Source organism: Girardinichthys multiradiatus, chromosome 1 (genome assembly GCF_021462225.1).
Source record: "Girardinichthys multiradiatus isolate DD_20200921_A chromosome 1, DD_fGirMul_XY1, whole genome shotgun sequence".
Classification (NCBI taxonomy): domain Eukaryota; kingdom Metazoa; phylum Chordata; class Actinopteri; order Cyprinodontiformes; family Goodeidae; genus Girardinichthys; species Girardinichthys multiradiatus.
This window is the reverse complement of record NC_061794.1, coordinates 31,940,924-31,959,527: the sequence shown is the minus strand read 5'-3', so window position 1 is coordinate 31,959,527 and position 18,604 is coordinate 31,940,924. Positions and strand designations below refer to the sequence as shown.

The window sequence follows — 18,604 nt, the reverse complement described above, 5'->3', positions numbered from 1 at the left end:
GGTGGTTTTTGGTGTCATGCTGTACTGATGTCTGTTTCTTCAGGAGGGACAAGGAAGCTGATTTGAGTTGATATGAAGATGGTTGGGTTTCAATATAAGGCTATCCTAGAAAGAAAAACCTGTCGGAGGCTGCAAAGGACTGGAGACGGGGACCAAAGTTTGTGTTCGGGACGCAGCATTAGCTTTGCATTTTTAGATTTAACAGATCATCAGTGTATTAGTCAGTATAATTTGTTGTAATGATGTCCCACAGAAAAAGCAGGTACTAAAACATTTGAGAAGTTTACTAAATACAGCAGTTTTTCCTCTCAAATTGCAGCAAATTTGTCAGTCTGTTTGCTGACGTCATTTTGACTACTTGCTTCAGAGCTACTATGTTTGCAGAGCTTTAAACAGTGTAGCTGTAAAGACACATGGACATACAGTAAAGATAATGTTGATGACGCGACTGAGGCAAAGCCAGGCTCGCCTAAAACCCTTTATCCTTTTAGCAGTGCTCAGATCAATACTGCACTCACGCAAACATGTAAATGTCCCGACTTAGTTTTTTGTATCACAGAGATCTGATTCCCACTATAACCTGATAAAATGAGAAGCAGAGAACGTGTGCCACGCAAGCAGCCGAAGAGACCGTTTGCATGTTAATGTTTTGCTTCTCAGTTGGTCTTCATTATTAGGCGAGAGAGAGGTAAAAACTGTGAGCTGACCGGAGATTTCACGTGCCCTTTAGGTGATTGTTTTTTTTTTTTTCTGTCATGTGTCTGACTGCCTTCATCCTCTTTCGCTCTCTGTATCTCCTTTTTATGCTGTTCCACCATTTGGCAGATGCTCCCTGTCACATCAGCCCAGCACGTCCTCTGCTTCCATTCCTCTGGGAACGGATTCATGTTGATGTGTCTAGGCTTTAAATTCGATCATGCGTGGTAAACATCTGTTTTGTGGTGTACACCTCACCACACCTCAGAGGTGTCTCCTGTATTTGCCTGCTATAAATCCTTGAATATGTCAACTATATTATTTTACTTCTTTACTATGTGGAAAAAGATGGTACAATAATGGTGGTCAGTTAATGAGAATTATATTTAGCCATTTCACTGAAAACTGAAGTAGACCAAAGAGGAGATGTAGATATAAGACTGGTGATTTATTTTTTCCACTTGGAAAGTCCTAATATTTTATATCAAACATACAAGGCATCTGATTGTGTAGATCAATTTCCTTCAACAGCTTAAAACATCCAGAGATTACAAGGGTTTTATCTTCCTCATAAACTGTACACAAAAATCAAAACTCTCCCACGGCCCCTTTTCACAGTATTATCAGTATTGTAACACAATGATTGAATAATGGAAATTGTGTCTAGACTTGGGCTGGTATGACTCACTGTATGATAACCTTGAGGAAAAATACTATATTTTACGGTATTTATGCAAATATTTTAACAAACAAATTATAACAAGGACAAATTGCTTTTATTTAAACTAGAAAAGCAACAATTGTTCCTACTGTGCTAAAATAATGTGACTTATTGCAATTCTAAAAATATTATCTGCACTACATCAAAGTTTTTCTGGGGCATATACTTGAACTAAAATAAGACATAGGTATTCTTACTGAAGTTAGAGCAAAAAGACTTTGTGAAAACACTAATCAAGTCGTGAGGAACTGTTTGATCATAATGTCTGATTAATTTTTTTAGAAATTATGTACTCATTCATACATTTCCCATACCCACATAATCCTTAAAGTGTCACAAGTGTCCATCTCCAGCAGTCAGTGGGAGACCCTGAACAGGTCTGCTTTCTATGAAAGAGCCCTTTGTCTGTTGAATACCTTAGCTGAACTGAACCTTGCTGGGATGCTAAGACAGAAACGTCATCTTTGCCGGCTCTAAGCTTTCGGTTTAGGGCGATAACACACAAACCTATGCGCCTTATAATCCGGTGCGCCCTATATATGAAAAAAGTTCTAAAATAGGCCATTCATTGAAGGTGCGCCTTATAATCCGGTGCGCCTTATAGTGCGGAAAATACGGTACATGAACATGAAAGAAACAAGGTTGGGAACTACAAAAGAACTGCAAAAGAACCCAATAAAGAAACAAGGTTGGGAACTACTGTTGTAGTGCACAGCGTGTCAGAAACTGATCTTACTCAGAAATGTCGCTACACGTTGCAGTAGTAACTAGTTGGTGCTTCCTAACCATACTGCTGCTGTGATATAAAATTTTGTTTATTCTTATTTCAAAAGACCCACCAATCCACCAAAACATCCTGATTCCTTTTTGCACGTAGCTACATTTATTTCTTGTTGCTTCTGCCTTTGTATCAGACATGGAAATAGCCACGTGTCCCACAGCTTTAGCTGTCTTGTAACAAAGTTTACAGGAGTGCTGAGATCTGGCTGTGTTGACAGATGGTATGGAGATCTATTTTTGTTTTGAAACTGTGTTATACAAGATTGATTTTATGATGCCATCATTGGCATCCCTCTTCCTGACTGTACCACAGATAGATTTCACACCATCTTTTAGTTGAGGTGAATTTGATTGTTCTTCCTGCTTACAGACTTAACAATGCTGTTTTTTGCCCAAATAAAATATTCACTATTTACTTTCACCAAACACACTGGACGTTAGACCCAAATATACTGTATTTAGAGCTCTGGCAGTGAAAGCACTTTTGATTGACCTACACATTGTGGTTTGTGGTCCTAAATGGAACAGCGCAGCAGCTTGTAGATTATTTTCAGTAAAATTACATTCAGAAAACCGTTTCTCCATCATCATTAATAGTAAGCTTGGGGATCTGATCACTTTTCATCTGCTTCCAGTATAAAATAACATTTCCAGTATAAGCAGTCCAACAAGCATTTTTTACTTAATTTAGGTGCATCTCATTGAATTAGAATATTATTGTTAATATGGTAATTTATTTCGGTAACAAAATTAAAAAATAATATTGGATGACGTTCACACTGAGTGATATATTTCCTCTGTTTATTTCTGTTGATTTTGATGATTGTGGCTTACAGCTAATTAAAACCCAAAATTCAGTTTATCATATAAATAGAATATCACATAAGACAAATGGAAAAAAAAAATTAAATACAAATCTTGTGCTACTGAAAAGCATTTCTATGTTCTATACAGTAGAGCACTCCATAACCTGTGATTCTGGTGAGGTGTTAAGGAAGCCCAAGTTTCTTTAATAGCTTGTCTGCATTGTTGGGTCTGGTGTCTCTCGTCTTCCTCTGGTCCATTTGCTGGCCATTCAAGCAAAGGGATATCATAGTCTTTAAATATGTCTCTTATACATATGTGGCTTAACACAAGAGGTGCGACAGTGTAGCTCATGCCGTGGACATGTCTAAGTGTGATGGCTCTTGAAGCTCTGATTCCAGCCACAGTCCATGCCTTGTGAATCTCCCATAAGGTCTTGAATGGGTTCCTCTCAAGGCTGTGGCTATCACAGGTTATTCTTTCACTGAACTTTCCATTAACATGTGGATACAGCACTCTGTCAATGCGCAGCTTTTTTAACAATGAACTTTTGTGGCTTAACCTCCTTGTGGTTGTCACTGACTGCCTGCTGGAAATATGTCAAGCCAGCAGTTTTGAGCATGATGTTGTCAGTCATAACAAGTCAATGACATATTATGTTTGTATTACATTTTGTTTTCATTGGTCTGTCATTTTCCAAGACAGTGAGAAGCTGAATTTGTTTTTATTTATATATATATATATATATATATATATATATATATATATACTGGTCCTTCTCAAAATATTAGCATATTGTGATAAAGTTCATTATTTTCTATAATGTCATGATGAAAATTTAACATTCATATATTTTAGATTCATTGCACACTAACTGAAATATTTCAGGTCTTTTATTGTCTTAATACGGATGATTTTGGTATACAGCTCATGAAAACCCAAAATTCCTATCTCACAAAATTAGCATATCATTAAAAGGGTCTCTAAACGATCTATGAACCTAATCATCTGAATCAACGAGTTAACTCTAAACACCTGCAAAAGATTCCTGAGGCCTTTAAAACTCCCAGCCTGGTTCATCACTCAAAACCCCAATCATGGGTAAGACTGCCGACCTGACTGCTGTCCAGAAGGCCACTATTGACACCCTCAAGCAAGAGGGTAAGACACAGAAAGAAATTTCTGAACGAATAGGTTGTTCCCAGAGTGCTGCATCAAGGCACCTCAGTGGGAAGTCTGTGGGAAGGAAAAAGTGTGGCAGAAGACGCTGCACAACGAGAAGAGGTGACCGGACCCTGAGGAAGATTGTGGAGAAGGGCCGATTCCAGACCTTGGGGGACCTGCAGAAGCAGTGGACTAAGTCTGGAGTAGAAACATCCAGAGCCACTGTGCACAGGCGTGTGCAGGAAATGGGCTACAGGTGCCGCATTCCCCAGACCTGGGCTACAGAGAAGCAGCACTGGACTGTTGCTCAGTGGTCCAAAGTACTTTTTTCAGATGAAAGCAAATTCTGCATGTCATTCGGAAATCAAGGTGCCAGAGTCTGGAGGAAGACTGGGGAGAAGGAAATGCCAAAATGCCAGAAGGTTGAAGGTTGACGTTTTTATTATTAAAAACACTTTTCTTTTATTGGTCAGATGAAATATGCTAATTTTGTGAGATAGAAATTTTGGGTTTTCATGAGCTGTATGCCAAAATCATCCGTATTAAGACAATAAAAGACCTGAAATATTTCAGTTAGTGTGCAATGAATCTAAACTATATGAATGTTAAATTTTCATCATGACATTATGGAAAATAATGAACTTTATCACAATATGCTAATATTTTGAGAAGGACCTGTATATATACACAGTACAGACCAAAGGTTTGGACACACCTTCTCATTCAAAGAGTTGTCTTTATTTTCATGACTATGAATATTGTAGCTTCACACTGAAGGCATCAAAACTATGAATTAACACATGTGGAATTATATACTGAACAAAAAAGTGTGAAACAACTGAAAATATGTCATATATTCTAGGTTCTTCAAAGTAGCCACCTTTTGCTTTGATTACTGCTCTGCACACTCTTGGCATTCTGTTGATGAGCTTGAAGAGGTAGTCACCTGAAATGGTTTTCACTTCATAGGTGTGCCCTGTCAGGTTTAATAAGTGGGATTTCAAGCCTTATAAATTGGGGTTGGGACCATCAGTTGTGTTGTGCAGGAAGTGGATACAGTACACAGCTGATAGTCCTACTGAATAGACAGTTAGAATTTGTATTATGGCAAGAAAAAAGCAGCTAAGTAAAGAAAAATGAGTGGCCATCATTACTTTAAGAAATGAAGGTCAGTCAGTCCGAAGAATTGGGAAAACTTTGAAAGTGTCCCCAAGTGCAGTCGCAAAAACCATCAAGCGCTACAAAGAAACTGGCTCACATGAGGATCGCCCCAGGAAAGGAAGATCAAGAGTCACCTCTGCTGCGGACGATAAGTTCATCCGAGTCACCAGCCTCAGAAATCACAGGTTAACAGCAGCTCAGATTAGAGAACAGGTCAATGCCACACAAAGTTCTAGCAGCAGACACATCTCTAGAACAACTGTTAAGAGGAGACTGTGTGAATCAGGCCTTCATGGTAAAATAGCTGCTAGGAAACCACTACTGAGGACAGGCAACAAGCAGAAGAGACTTGTTTGGGCTAAAGAACATAAGGAGTGGACATGAGACCAGTGGAAATCTGTGCTTTGGTGTGATGAGTCCAAGTTTGAGATCTTTGGTTCCAACCACAGTGTCTTTGTGCGGCGCAGAAGAGGTGAACCCTACATGCCTGGTTCCCACCGTGAAGCATGGAGGAGGAGGTGTGATGGTGTGGGGGGTGCTGGTGCCGCTGTTGGGGATTTATTCAAAATTGAAGGCATACTGAACCAGCATGGCTTCCACAGCATCTTGCAGCGGCATGCTATTCCATCCGGTTTGCGTTTAGTTGGACCATCATTTATTTTTCGACAGGACAATGACCCCAAACACACCTCCAGGCTGTGTAAGGGCTATTTGACCAAGAAGGAGAGTGATGGGGTGCTGCGCCAGATGACCTGGCCTCCACAGTCACCGGACCTGAACCCAATCGAGATGGTTTGGGGTGAGCTGGACCGCAGAGTGAAGGCAAAAGGGCCAACAAGTGCTAAGCATCTCTGGGAACTATTTCAAGACTGTTGGAAAACCCTTTCAGGTGACTACCTCTTGAAGCTCATCAACAGAATGCCAAGAGTGTGTGTAGCAGTAATCAAAGCAAAAGGTGGCTACTTTGAAGAACCTAGAATATAAGACATATTTTCAGTTGTTTCACACTTTTTTGTTCAGTATATAATTCCACATGTGTTAATTCATAGTCTTGATGCCTTCAGTGTGAAGCTACAATGTTCATAGTCATGAAAATAAACAAACTCTTTGAATGAGAAGGTGTAAAAATAAGTGATCAAATATATACTGTTGTGTGTATGTCATATATATACTAGGCTTTGTCCCGCCCATCGGACACTCGGCGTCTCTGGGGCAGTGGGCTGGCCTCGGCTGGCCTGGACGCTCAGCTTCTGCATGATGATTGGATGATCTGTCTGAGGCTGAATCCCTTTTTGATTGACAGTGAAATGAGCGAATCAGCAATCTTGAAATTGAGCTTCCCCTCCTTGAAAAACCGGCATCTGCCACTGATAAATGCAGGGGTTGGACAATGAAACTGAAACACCTGGTTTTAGACCACAATAATTTATTAGTATGGTGCGGCCAATACAGCGTCAATTCGTCTTGGGAATGACATATACAAGTCCTGCACAGTGGTCAGAGGGATTTTAAGCCATTCTTCTTGCAGGATAGTGGCCAGGTCACTACGTGATACTGGTGGAGGAAAACCCTTCCTGACTCGCTCCTTCAAAACACCCCAAAGTGGCTCAATAATATTTAGATCTGGTGACTGTGCAGGCATGGGAGATGTTCAACTTCACTTTCATGTTCATCAAACCAATCTTTCACCAGTCTTGCTGTGTGTATTGGTGCATTGTCATCCTGATACATGGCACCGCCTTCAGGATACAATGTTTGAACCATTGGATGGACATGGTCCTCAAGAATGGTTCGGTAGTCCTTGGCAGTGACGCGCCCACCTAGCACAAGTATTGGGCCAAGGGAATGCCATGATATGGCAGCCCAAACCATCACTGATCCACCCCCATGCTTCACTCTGGGCATGCAACCGTCTGGGTGGTACGCTTCTTTGGGGCTTCTCCACACCGTAACTCTCCTGGATGTGGGGAAAACAGTAAAGGTGGACTCAACAGAGAACAATACGTGTTTCACATTGTCCACAGCCCAAGATTTGCGCTCCTTGTACCATTGAAACCAACGTTTGGCATTGGCATGAGTGACCAAAGGTTTGGCTATAGCAGCCTGGCCGTGTATATTGACCCTGTGGAGCTCCCGACGGACATTTTTGGTGGAAACAGGAGAGTTGAGGTGCACATTTAATTCTGCCATGATTTGGGCAGCCATGGTTTTATGTTTTTTGGATACAATCCGGGTTAGCACCCAAACATCCCTTTCAGTCAGCTTCCTCTTGTGTCCACAGTTAATCCGGTTGGTTTTGGTTCGTCCTTCTTGGTGGTATGCTGACATTACCCTGGATACCGTGGCTCTTGATACATCACAAAGACTTGCTGTCTTGGTCACAGATGCGCCAGCAAGATGTGCACCAACAATTTGTCCTCTTTTGAACTCTGGTATTTCACCCATAATGTTGTGTGCATTTCAATATTTTGAGCAAAACTGTGCTCTTACCCTGCTAATTGAACCTTCACACTCTGCTCTTACTGGTGCGATGTGCAATCAATGAAGACTGACTACCAGGCTGGTCCAATTTAGCCATGAAACCTCCCACACTAAAATGACAGGTGTTTCAGTTTCATTGTCCAACCCCTGGACATAGCTGATTATTCCATATGTAAACATGTTTATTGAGGATCTGTATGTCATATCTGCAGTCGATTAGACATTGCACCTAGTAAACCACTACTGTCGAATGTGACTCATCATCAAGTTTTCGTTTACCTGTGTTGAGCCCATTTAAGTCCATAACAGGCCAAACAAAATAAAGTCAACGCTTCATTGGTTGAAAATACCAAGCCCACCTCCTCGTACTTCTTACGTCAAACTTTCCCAAACATTCGGCAGTTGCAGAGAGACGGATGCACGGGAATGCGCTGCTAACCCTCATCACAGAGCTGGGGTTAAAAACCTCAAAGAGAAAAGGTTAGACAAACTGAGCAAATATCCACTCTAGAGATCTGCTTGGACCCTGGAAGAACACACCCAATGTTTATTTTGAACCTTGGAACTGTTGCGATCTGCACGGGAGGTACGATTTTGACCAAATCCGTCTCTGAGTGCCGAACATTAGAAGTATCTTATTGTAGGATTGTTGGACTTGGATTTCTTCCTGATTTCTTCCTTTGAACCCAACTAGAGCCATTCCGAGTTGGCTCAGGTTGTTCTCCCACAACAAACAATTACACATGTGCGATAAGACAGAACCGCACCACTCACAAACTCTGAGCCCTTGGATTTGACATAACCTAAACTCTGAAAATTAAGCCAGTAGGACTACAATTATCTGAGCTCAGATAAGGACACTGGGTATTATGATTGCGTTTTATTTTCATATCCTTGTACCTGAAAGTACACTGTTTAATTGTTGCTATACAATTCACTTCAATTCAAAGCAGCTTTATTTGTGGCTTCAGTCAGTCTTTTTTGTACATACATGTTTTACTACATAAATATATACATTCAATATGTGGGAAATTCCTAGGTGTTAATTTAAAACATTTCTGTTTCCATGCATAATATCATATCAGAGATAACTTATAACAGTTTAAAGCTTGTCTTCGGCCATGCACCGCTTTCTTACAAATTTGGGACCACTATCAACATTACATTGACTATAGTTTAAACAACCTTAACAAAATAACAGACAAAAACAAGACTTGTGAAGAATACAAAGCCTGGGAGACTGTGTCCTCTGATCACTTGTGAGGTGAATCAGGCTTAAATATTTGTAGGATTTAAGATAGAGCTGGGCGATAAAATGGTAGCAATAAATATCTCGATATAGTTTTTCCTCGATAAACATATGAGAAAGGGTCAATATAGATCTTGAATATACACACAAAATGAATAGCAAATGATTTTACGTTGATTTGACATTTGTCTATTTAAAGTCGGACAAAAGAACTACCAAAAAGTAGCGTGCACTGCAAATTACGTTGAGCACATGTTACGACAAAGTCGGGGAACACCACCAATCTGTTTTACCCCTTAAATCAGTGGCACACACTGGAGCATGCAGAATGTAAAACTTTACAATCCCAGACAAGAGCGAGTACTAAACCCCAACTTCTTTGAGGTATGCAAATGTGCTGGTCTGATTTCCCTTCAATGATTTGGTTAGAAAATATATAGGAAAGATCACAGAAAAATAAAATAAAGGAGAACAGTCAAATAAAATGTGGCGTTCTAAGTTTGTAAAGTTAATGCTGTTTAGATTTGTTGCAGTAACTTCATTTTTTATGTTTCCAGTGATAGTTACTGTGAGGTTGATTAGTTGAATTTCAAGCATCAGTTTTGTTCTTTATTACACCTGCATAAAACCTTTGTAACAACAGAAGCATACATATTCAGCTGGAATCAGATATTTATATTTACTGTATAAAGATATTTTCTATGACTGATTAAACCCTTCCTGTTTAAAGTCAGTTAGGGTTACCAACATTATTTCCATTTGCTAAACGTAAATTTTTCATGAAATTCTTCAAAGTCAGAAGTTCAAATACACCATTATTCCTTTGCCTTTAAACCATTTGAGAAAGCCCAGATGATGATGTCATGGCTTTGTAAGCTTTTAATAGGTTCATTCACCTCATATTGGGTTAGAAAAAGCACATCTGTGGATGTATTTTGTGGCAACACCTGAAACACATGGCTTCCATGTGTGACGTCACGGAAAAATCAAAAGAAATCAGCCAAGAGAACTGTGGACCTAACATGGAAAGCAGCAGGTTAGAGCCTGAGAGCACATGCTTTTTTACACGCAAATGTAACCACAAAAATAATATATTTTGTAAAATTATCCATAAACTTAAAATGCTAATGTACTTTCTTCAGATTCTTATTCTGTTACCACTTGTTGATTTCAGACAGATCTTCTCTGCAGCAGCATCTACTGTTAAAAATAAGAACTGAAGAGTGTTGTGTGTCTGTAACAGCAGCATAAAGGGCAAGAATGCTCATGCTGATGCCAGAACTTGCTCCCAAAAGGACATACGCTCCAGCACAACCGCAGCATAAATCTATTTGTGTTATATTTTCTATTCATTCAGACACAGACACTTCTCAAACTGTGAATGAACACAACACCAGATGATGACTGTCTCTGTAAGTTAGTAAATCAGAGCTTGGCCTGACTGTGGCCTGTCATTGTTTCTCTATTGACTCACCACAATAATAGTGATGAGACAAGCCTGACCCCACTGTTACTGTTGTACTCTGAAACAATTGATGCTCTCTGTGGTTTTTAATTCAGTTGAGATTATAGTCTCTTCCCCCACTTGATGCCTTATTCAGGTATGATTCTAGTAAAAATAATCTTTTACATGGAAAAAGTTATTCTTCAGGGGAACATTTTGTGTAGCTTTAAAGTTATGGGTTTTTATTTTTTGGATTAACATTGGGCAATGTAATGATATTTATTTACACATAGTACAGGCAAAAAAACTGTGTGATCTTGCTACTGGATTAAAAAAAAATAATCTCAAATTCAGAGGAGCTAACTCTCATCCCAGTCACTCAACACACCGACCTTGAACCGATTCAGTGCATAATAAAGCTCATGGCCTGAAGAAGCCAGCAAAAAGCAAAAGCAAAGATGAGATTCTGAGGTTTCTATACCAGACACCCTCCTCACCATGACTACGCCTTGAAATCCTGTCCATGATCACCTCAAACCAGGGCAGCCCTGGTGGAGTCCAACATGCACTTGGAGCACAGTCCCTGGTCCCCTTTCTTAAAAATTGGGACAACCACCCCAGTCTGCCACTCCACCGACGTCACAGTCCTCCATGCGACATTGAAGAAGCGTGTGAACCACATTGTCCAAATCCTTGAGAAACTCAGGATGAATCTCCTTCACACTTGGTGCCCTGCCACCGGGGAGCTTTTTAACTACCATGGTGAATCCTGCCACATTAATGAAATTGCATTCTTCCAAGCCTTCAGGCTCTCCCTCTGCCGTGGAGGTCATGGTGACTGGATTAAGGTTATCCTCTCTCTTTTCACTGTTTGATGATGTCCTCAGTGCGAGTCTGCAGCTCTCCTCCCAAAGCATATACAGCTTGCAGGTGGGTTAGTCCTGTTAATTTCCTGTTCGTGGGCCTCCAGGATTTCTGTTAACTTGTGCAGGACCCTGTCATGCCGCCACCTGAATCTCCAGAAATTACAAGATCTTTCGTCTCCTTCTTGGTGGCTTTAGACCATCTCTTTGGCGCTGTTCCCCACCCAAGGCCAGCTCTGCCTGGTTGTGTGAGGCCAATAATCTCCTGATACTTTAGCTGAGACATAGCCTGGTCTACTGCTTTGGTTACATTCCATTTGTGTCACATATAAATCTGAGGATTTGAAGCTTGAATTGCCGGTTCTGATGAGTCTCTCAGCTCGAATAGGAGTCTCACCTTCTCCTTTTTGTATCCCAGGCTGATGGACTGCAAAGGGAGCTGTAGGGTGTTTCTCCCGAAGAGTGCCTACTTGGAGAGGCATCGAGGGAGTCTGGGCTATTTCCTGATGTAATTGCAGGCCTTTGTCTCTAGCTTCAATACTGTTGTCATTGTGATGTCACTCAACTTCAAGGACAACATTATGCGATAATTATAATATCTAATTATAATAATTGAATAATTGTGGCTTCTTCCTACTAACTTTTTACAATGAGAGTAGATATGTTTTGGATGTTTTACTGCTGTTTTAACTTTAATTGGTGTATTTACAATTTGCTGAGAGTCTAACCTACATGAGTTTCCCGAAGAAAAAACGGCTTCTCGGGTATCTAGTTTAGTTTCGGAAGCTTATTGACTTGTAAGAAATATAAGATGTGTAAAATCAAAGCAGAGAACTGTATAATCATCCCAACAGTGACCCAATATCATTGACATAGAGGTATTTAAGCTTTAGCTGGCAATTCAAGAAATCCTTGGGATCGAATATTTATTCCTTAATATTAATTTCATGTTCCATAACTTAGTCATCCTCTAACTGTTGACCAGGAGTTTTTGCAAATTTTGTAAAATTCCATTAGTCTTAAACTGCTATGATATTTAAATATTGTTCAGTGGTTGGATATCTAGTTTCCTTTTCTCTTTGTCATCAAAATATTTGTATTTAACTATTTATTTTTGCTGTAAAGTTTATAGGATCTTGCCAGAAGTAGACATAACAAATTATTGTTTGATTTAAGATGCAACATGATTATATTGGTATGACAAGTAGTGTGTTATAAAATTGGCCATGCAGTTTTATTATAGCCTCTATGTTTTGAAAAGGGAAATGAAATAATGTGAGGATAATGTAAAAAAGTATTCAGTGGTTATGTTGGCAAACTTGAATTAGTCAGCCTATCAGAGACATTGTGGTGAAAATGGCTTCAATAACAAGATGTTTTTTTTAAAGCACACTGAGCTTCAAAAACATTGTCATCTATCAGGGGACCTCCCATTCCTGTGATTCAAACTCCCAGACACCTTCACTTTTATCTCGTCTCTCTCTGCTGAGGTGAATACAAAGCAGTGCTTGACTTGTGTGCTGCTGCTGTAAACTGACTGTTAGATGATTTATCATGTCGTTTTCTGCATGTGAGGGATCTGTGTCTTTGCTCACAGTCTGAGCACCACGTCAGTTTGGCAGTTTATTTTTTTGTATAATTTTCCAAATATCAGAACAGAGACATAAAATATGTGCTTTCTTAGCACTGCAGGTGTAGGATAGAGCAGGGCTGGGTAAAAGCTTGCTCATTATATGGTGTTTTGTGGGCCAGATGTACCTTTAGGGATGAAGTTTGAGTTGCCATACTGGAAAGACTAAGGTAAACATTCAGACATCAAAAAGGCTTAGTGTGTTTCTCTTAGGAGGTTATATAAGAATATAAGATTATAAGCTTCATTTAATGCAGCAGTAACATTCATATGTTATTGCATTTTATAGTGAGAGTGCTTAACTACAAAATAGAGCTGTATGGTTTTGTTCATTCTCTGAATTGTCTTCTAAAAGCACACTAACATTTTTCTACCCCTGTTACAGTGTCACATTTGCTGCAGCATCAGCTGTGTACAAAGGGGATGCTGCAGCAAATGTGATTTAATCTACAGCAGATGTTTTTGTACATGTAAAAGAACTTGGTGGCATGACACAATAAATACTGCATATACAGATATACAGGTGATATTGAAAACATTACAGAAATGTTTCGCTCATACAGAATATTCAATGTTTTCTTGACACTAAGTATTAAAATAATCTATCAGTCATTTAAAACAATTTGATAGACAGGACCAATAAAGGGTCTCTGTCACTGTATAGGGTGAAAGATACTTAGGGAAAACTGGGATTTATTTAATAACATCCATAAATTAACATATCCCCAGACAATCAGCAGTTTATATTATGGGTTGTATTTCAACAGGTATGTTTTTTTTCCACATCATGAAGCCAAAAAAGAAGCTGAATGTGGTGAAATCATGTTAATAATAACAAATAATTTTCATCGCTACGTTTTTTTTTTTGTGATCTTTTGCAGCCAACGTCAGAACTGAAACACATTTTTTATAGAATACCTTTGTGTTTATTTTAATTGAACAATGTTATCAACCAAGGACTTCAGTTTTTGTTTCTCTAAGTTGTCAAGCTGCTGCATGTCTGTCAGAATTATAGCTGATATTTAACTGAAGTATATACACGACTGTGTATTTTACATACTCTCCTTTTAACATTACTGCCCTGGTTACAGATGAGATTCAATTTTTGTGAACTGTCTGCCATGTCATTGTATTGTTTTTGCAAAGTCATGACATAATGTCCTCTATTTCCACTGTTTGATGTCAGCATTCACCTAGAAATTGTTCTGATTGCATTATTATTATGATTATTATTACTATTACTATTATTATTATTATTATTAGTAGTAGTAGTAGTAGTAGTAGTAGCATTATTATTATGATTCTTATTATGGTTATTATTGTATTTTTATTATTAATCCCTTCTTGGGATTAGTGTTAGGGTAGTTCAGCCAGCAAGGAAAATGTTGCTGAGAGTGAAACCTTAAAGGGAACTTAAAACCCTGAAGTTAGTTATGAAATGTATTTAGCATCTATTTTTAATTTATTGTCCAACTGTGAAACTAGTTAAAACAGCATGGAATTCAGTAAAAACCGCTGCTAATGTAACAACAACAACATCAGCAGATATTAACAAAACCATAATTTTCATAGTGAATCAAGTAGTGTAAGCCAAGAGATTAATATCTGAATGAACATGAGTGTGCTGTTCAAGGTGACCTTTTTCTTGGACTTGGCAGGCTGCAGTTTCCCATGAGACAAAACGATTGCTCAAAATGCAATTCTTGATTTAATTTCTTGACATAATATTCGCAGGCAGTGTGCTTCCAATGATGGTGCTGAATTACAACCACACCATCTTCATTTCAGAGCCCCTCCTATTGGCCCATCCCCATCTCAGACCTCTGAAATAATTTTGGGCTGTAGTGACAGGCTCTCAGAGTTGTAGGTGTTAGACAAGAGTATTATTGTTCTCCAAAGAATATCCTGTTTGCACCTTCAGCTGTAAAACTTTTGATAGAACTTTTCTTTTTCTCCTCTGTTTAGGTACGACACGCACCCCTCGAGACGGAGAGGTCCAAGGATTGGATTACAACTTCCTGTCTGTGGACGACTTCCTACAACTGGAGGAGAGTGGCACACTACTGGAAGTAGGAACATATGAAGGTGAGGAACATGATAACAAAGATCAAAATAGGCACTTCACGTGACTCGTGATCGAGCAGGTGTCCTCATTCTCTACAGATTGGGCGAGCATAGCAGCCATCATATTTAGTTTTTTCCTACATGAAGGCAGGCTGTAAGACAGTGCACTCAGTTGATTCTGATTAGTCCGTGCATGATGGGAGGGGGGGATTCATCCAGGAGACAGCAGGTCTCTCCACATCTGCCCCTCTCACTCTGATTAGGACAGCGTTGTGCTGGGCTAAGTCTCATACTGACACAAACCTGTGCATGCTAAACATGTGTATGGGTGATTGTTTGTTGGGCTGTGCGATATGTACTGCTAAGTCAGATTTTTGTGTGTGTGTGAAAGAAAAAGAGAGAGAGGGAGAAATAGAGATTATATGCACAGGGCTTGGAGAGAATGTTGCAACATTAATCTGCTTGGCATGGGCTCTGCTGTGTGTTGGCACGTTACTCTCTTTCACACAGACAATGTCAAATACCTGTCCACAGGAGTCCATGGCACTCCACTCATCAGCAGGCAGGACATGTGCAGCAACAGATAGACAACTTTGATAGTCGGATGAAGGCACATAAATAAATAATAAAAAATATGGGATAGATTGATAGTTAGTAAGACAGACAGACAGATATATATATATATATATATATTTGTTTTATTATTCATTCAGTCATTCATTCATTCATCTTCTATACCACTTATTCCATAGTGGGTCACGGGGGGAGCTGGTGCCTATCTCCAGCAGTTTACGGGCGAGAGGCGGGGTACACCCTAGACAGGTCGCGAGTCCATCACAGTACAACACAGAGACCCACAGGACAAACAACCATGCACACACTCATTCACACCTAAGAGCAGTTTAGAGAGACCAGTTAACCTAACAGTCATGTTTTTGGACTGTGGGAGGAACCCAGAGTACCTGGTGAGAACCCATGCATGCATGGGGAGAACATGCAGAAAGACCCCGGCTGGGAGTCAAACCCAGCACCTTCTTGCTGCAAGGCAACAATGCTACCACCGTGCAGCCCTTTATTTTATTATGTATTATTTTTATCATTCAAGAAGCCACAAAATGTGGCCGTCAGTGCTTTATGGCCATATTCCCTCCTAACAGAATTATGTTAACTTTTTTCAGTTGTTTTCTTGCTCATCTTTTGACGACCTGGGAACTCATTAGCGTTAGAATGCTAGGGGCAAACAATTCATGGTAGCTGCATCTGTGTAGGCAAATCAGTTGGGACTCTGCTTTTGTGCATGCGATCTTATTCATACTACATTTTTGGGCATGGGAAAATAATTGGTCTTTGTAGCTTTGCAATGAAACATCGTTGAGATAATTGTTGTTTTCCTGCAGAATCTCCTGTCAACAGTAGCAGTTCATATTTTACTTTATTAAGTGTTTTTTCTATAATAGAGAGACTGATCCAGCTGCGTAGAGAGTCAGTGCTGTCATTCAGTGAAGGAACAGCAAGTGGTCAGTGTGAGAAGTACCTAGTGAGTCTTGGTAAGCTGAGACAAAATGTACAAACACCCCATAGGTTCTGTGTGCGAGTCATTGTGACAACTAATTTGGCTTTAACTAAGCTTCTGCATGGGATAGACAGCATCAAGGGGTGTTTAGTGTAAGTACTCATTATAATTGGCTGAAGGCCCCTAAGTGATTTGATCCTGTGTATTTACAGAGAATAAACATTTGCACAAACACTACATTTAAATTGTTAAGAACTTTTTATAGAAAACAAAATTTTAAAACAATTATTACTTCCAATGTAGCTCTCATAGCATGCATTTTATCCCCTCTGGTATAGATAGACAGACAGACAAATAGAAAACAGATCATGTTTCCTTAACTAATGCTCTTGTACTATCGCTACATGCTCATCCAGGAGGAGTGAATGTTGCGATGCAATCTGCCGGGTTCCTTTAGGTAAAAATTGTTGTTTTTTTTTTTTTAGACAGAGACATGTACATTTTTTGTAAGCCATTAAATTGATACACAAGTACAGACAAATCTGTAAAAATAAAAATATAGGCTTGAATGTGTATGGCTTTACAATTTACTCCAAATTTCTTCTGTGTCTCTATCTTGTTTTTATTTGTAAGACAAGGAAACAAATAAACAGCCTGAGAGGTGAACTATAACAGATACAGCATTATATAAAAATATGGTTCAACAATGAGGAATTTGTGATCAGAGAATCTTGTTACTAAAGTGTAAACCATAGCTCTAAGTGCATCCTATCTATGCACATTATTCTTATTCATTTAACAGACATATTCAGTATCATTTCCAGCATATTTTGTTCAGCATACTTTTGCCATTTATTCCAGTGTTTAAAAAATACGTTCGTCTTTAAATTGACTATTTATTTTTCCATTTTGTAAATATCCGCCATTTGAACCCATTGGTCGGTTCCTTCTGTACCCTTCACTATTTTGTAATAGAACTTTTAACCTACTTTTTAACCAATTTGAAAAATAAACTGAATCTGACTGCACTGTTTGATCATTAGGATCAATTTGAATGTATGTACCTGACTAGACATCTGCATGATTTGATTGAATTAACATTGTAAAGTCTATAAGAAGAAATGATGAATAAGCAAGGTTCTGCTTGAAGTTTGCACGGTCACATGGATGCATGCATGAAGGCACAACTATGTATGTGTGTGTCAGGTGAGGCGGGGAGCAACTTTCTTCTCAATGACTGCTCTAAAATGGGGTCTTCAAAAAAGATATAGTCTGTCTTGCACATTTTACAAATATTCGATTTATTACTGGTTCAGCTATTGTTTCAGCTGGATCAAGCCATATACTGTGAGTTGATCCACAATGTTTTCAGAGTTTACAAAATACAGACCAAAACAAGAACAGGAACACTCTGGCTTGCTCACCAGCTGCTTATTTCTAGGATTTGTAGTCACACTGTGGTTCAGCTTCTTGCCTTTTTCTCTCCACATAAGATCCTCTGGCTGCTTTTTCTTTGTCCGCCTGCACTGCCTGTTTTTATCCCCAACTCCTTCTCTTCATCCCCTTCCCTCTCCCTCTCCGTCTCTCAAGCATGCTAATGTCCTTCTTGTTGCCTAGGTAACTATTATGGGACCCCAAAGCCTCCAAGGCAGCCCATCATTGGGACACTGACTCTCAGTGATGCGGGCTCCCAGCCGTCCACACCAAAGCGCACCAAGTCCTACAATGACATGCAAAAAGTCCGCGTAGTGCCTGCTGACGACGACGATGACGACCAGGCCACGGAAATGAACAACAGTTTTACAGGTGAGGGTATTGCTGCACGCCTCTCTCTTTGTGTTTATCAAAGTGCATGATTCTCTAGCTCTCTCGGTTTCTGTATGTGTTTCCCAGCTATGCTGAGTTTCCTCAACAACACGTGCTTTTTTTTGAGCGTCCTTTTAACACACATACGAGTGCATGATTAGGAATACAGAAGGAAAGAGTTTGTTTCCTCTGTTGTAAGATTATGGGTGTCTGGCAATTACATCATGT

The 18,604-nt window shown here is 39.5% G+C and overlaps 1 protein-coding gene across 14 annotated transcripts in view; it reads left to right on the top strand.

Annotated features, from left to right (window-relative positions):
• Window positions 1–18,604, top strand: part of LOC124860210 (membrane-associated guanylate kinase, WW and PDZ domain-containing protein 1-like) — a 142,594-nt gene that overhangs the window by 70,307 nt on the left and 53,683 nt on the right. For all 14 annotated transcript variants that reach the window (XM_047353963.1, XM_047353884.1, XM_047353809.1 and 11 more), the window contains 2 exons: window positions 14,959–15,078; window positions 18,188–18,376. In XM_047353963.1, the coding sequence (XP_047209919.1) occupies window positions 14,959–15,078; window positions 18,188–18,376 (309 nt within the window). The remainder of the gene's footprint in view (window positions 1–14,958; window positions 15,079–18,187; window positions 18,377–18,604) is intronic.